At 44.5% G+C, this 2,500-nt stretch overlaps 1 protein-coding gene across 1 annotated transcript in view; it reads right to left on the bottom strand.

Moving 5' to 3' along the window:
- Nucleotides 1-166: 166 nt before the first annotated feature.
- The window catches only part of LOC127010031 (uncharacterized), a 27,775-nt gene continuing 25,441 nt past the window's right edge, over nt 167-2,500 (bottom strand). Inside the window, exon 9 of the mRNA XM_050883747.1 lies at nt 167-556. Within this exon, the coding sequence (XP_050739704.1) occupies nt 259-556 (298 nt within the window). The 3' untranslated portion in view covers nt 167-258. The remainder of the gene's footprint in view (nt 557-2,500) is intronic.

Below are 2,500 nucleotides of genomic sequence, written 5' to 3' on the forward strand. Positions count from 1 at the left end.
CTTTTCCTCTTTCATTCTTTCTTTTTTTCTTGATATGGGTTTCAATTTTTCTTTTTTCTTTCTGTTTATTCCTTTTTTTCTCTCTTTCATCCGTTTAGTGTCTTTTTCTTTCATTTTTTTATTTTTTATTTCATGCTCTCTCTCTCTCTCTCTCTCTATCTATCTATCTATCTATCTATCTATCTCAAATGTGGAGTGGACGGAACCGAAAACTTCAACACACACACACACACACACACACACACACACACACGCACGTTATATCACACAGTTAACCTTCAGGCGATGTAACTGTCTTCGTAAATGGTGTAACTGGTGTACGATAGCCGCGGGATGAGCTAGACTATTCCCCACGACTACCCTCCCTCCTCCTCCTCCTCCTCCTCCTCCTCTTCCTTTTCCTCCTCCATCTCCACCTTTTCCTACTTCACCGTCAATCCCGTCTTCTCCCTTCCCTCCGCCTCCTCCTCCTTCGGCTCTTCTTCGTTCTGAACATGTTTTGGTCCTGTTCAGCTCCTCCAGGCAGGATCTTACCCCGGCACACACCTCGCTGACTCTGTAATAAAGATAGGAGTAAGGTTAAGTAAGTAAGATAAGTAAGGTAAAGCAAGGGAGATGTGTTTTTGTTTGTTAGGGTTGAAGATACGAGATAACAATGTACTCAGTCACCTCCTGTTTTGGGGTGAGTTTGATGAATTGGTTGTTGTTGTTGTTGTTGTTAGAGATGGTAGAAGGGAAAGAAAAAGTATAAAAAGTAAAAAGTAAGGAAAAAGTAAATACGTATAGGAATGGAGAGAGAAGAGGAGGAGGAGGAGGAGGAGTTAAAATAAAGGAAGGAAGAAGGGAAATAAGAATACAGATTTAACCGCACGAAAGAGGAAGGAGAAAGAGGGAAAGGAAAAAAGAGAAAAAAGAAAATGAAGATGAGAAGGAAAGGATGGGAGGAGAGAAGAGAGGAGGAGGAGGAGGAGGAGGAAGAGGAAAGAGGTTGAAAGAGGTTAAAAGGGAAAAAAGAAAAGAGGAGAAGAGAGAATGTGAAGAAGAAAGAAAGGAAGAGAGAAAAAGGAAGAAATCATAAGTGAAGAAAAAAAGAAGAAAAAAAAGTACAGGAAACAAGAAAAGAAGAAATGGAAGTGGAGGTCATGGTAGTGTTTGCTTGTCATGGTAATAGTCTTAGAGAAACTGTATTAACCCGTCCGCTGCGATTGGCACGGATTTTGCCTTCACTGGTAGTCTGGTAAAATATAGTCCCAGGTCTTTCTCTGCCTCTGTGGTGGATAATGGAGTGTTTCCCATGTGGTATTGGTGTGCTGGATATCCCTTCACTGGTAGCCTGGTAAAATATAGTCCCAGGTCTTTCTCTGCCTCTGTGGTGGATAATGGAGTGTTTCCCATGTGGTATTGGTGTGCTGGATATCCCTTCACTGGTAGCCTGGTAAAATATAGTCCCAGGTCTTTCTCTGCCTCTGTGGTGGATAATGGAGTGTTTCCCATGAAGTATTGGTGTGCTGGATATCCCTTCACTGGTAGCATGGTAAAATATAGTCCCGGGTCTTTCTCTGCCTCTGTGGTGGATAGTGGAGTGTTTCCCATGAAGTATTGGTGTGCTGGATATCCCTTCACTGGTAGCCTGGTAAAATATAGTCCCAGGTCTTTCTCTGCCTCTGTGGTGGATAGTGGAGTGTTTCCCATGTGGCATTGGTGTGCTGGATATCCCTTCACTGGTAGCCTGGTAAAATATAGTCCCAGGTCTTTCTCTGCCTCTGTGGTGGATAATGGAGTGTTTCCCATGTGGCATTGGTGTGCTGGATATCCCTTCACTGGTAGCCTGGTAAAATATAGTCCCAGGTCTTTCTCTGCCTCTGTGGTGGATAGTGGAGTGTTTCCCATGAAGTATTGGTGTGCTGGATATCCCTTCACTGGTAGCCTGGTAAAATATAGTCCCAGGTCTTTCTCTGCCTCTGTGGTGGATAGTGGAGTGTTTCCCATGAAGTATTGGTGTGCTGGATATCCCTTCACTGGTAGCCTGGTAAAATATAGTCCCAGGTCTTTCTCTGCCTCTGTGGTGGATAGTGGAGTGTTTCCCATGAAGTATTGGTGTGCTGGATATCCGCTCCCAAATGCAGGACTTTATATTTTTCTTCATTGAATTGTAGCAGCCACTTTTTGTTCCATTCCTGTAGCTTGGTGAGGTCTTCTGGTAGGAAATCCGCAGTCAAGAGGTAAACACAGTAAAAATATCCCATAATGAACACCACTGAGTTTGAGTGTGAGCGGGGTCACCTTCACCTTCATGGCCACAGTGCGGGGCGGGGGCGTCAGGTACAGACCCCAAAAGTGACCTCTGGCGCGGTGACCTCTTATCTCATCGGTGGCGTAGTTGGTTTGCTTCCCTGACTTATACTCAGAAGGCCCGGGTTCGATTCCTGGTGTTCATTATGGGATGGTAATAGCAGTAGTAGTAGTAGTGGTGGTGATGATAGTGGTGGTGGTGGTGGTG

This window comes from Eriocheir sinensis, chromosome 42 (genome assembly GCF_024679095.1).
Source record: "Eriocheir sinensis breed Jianghai 21 chromosome 42, ASM2467909v1, whole genome shotgun sequence".
NCBI lineage: Eukaryota > Metazoa > Arthropoda > Malacostraca > Decapoda > Varunidae > Eriocheir > Eriocheir sinensis.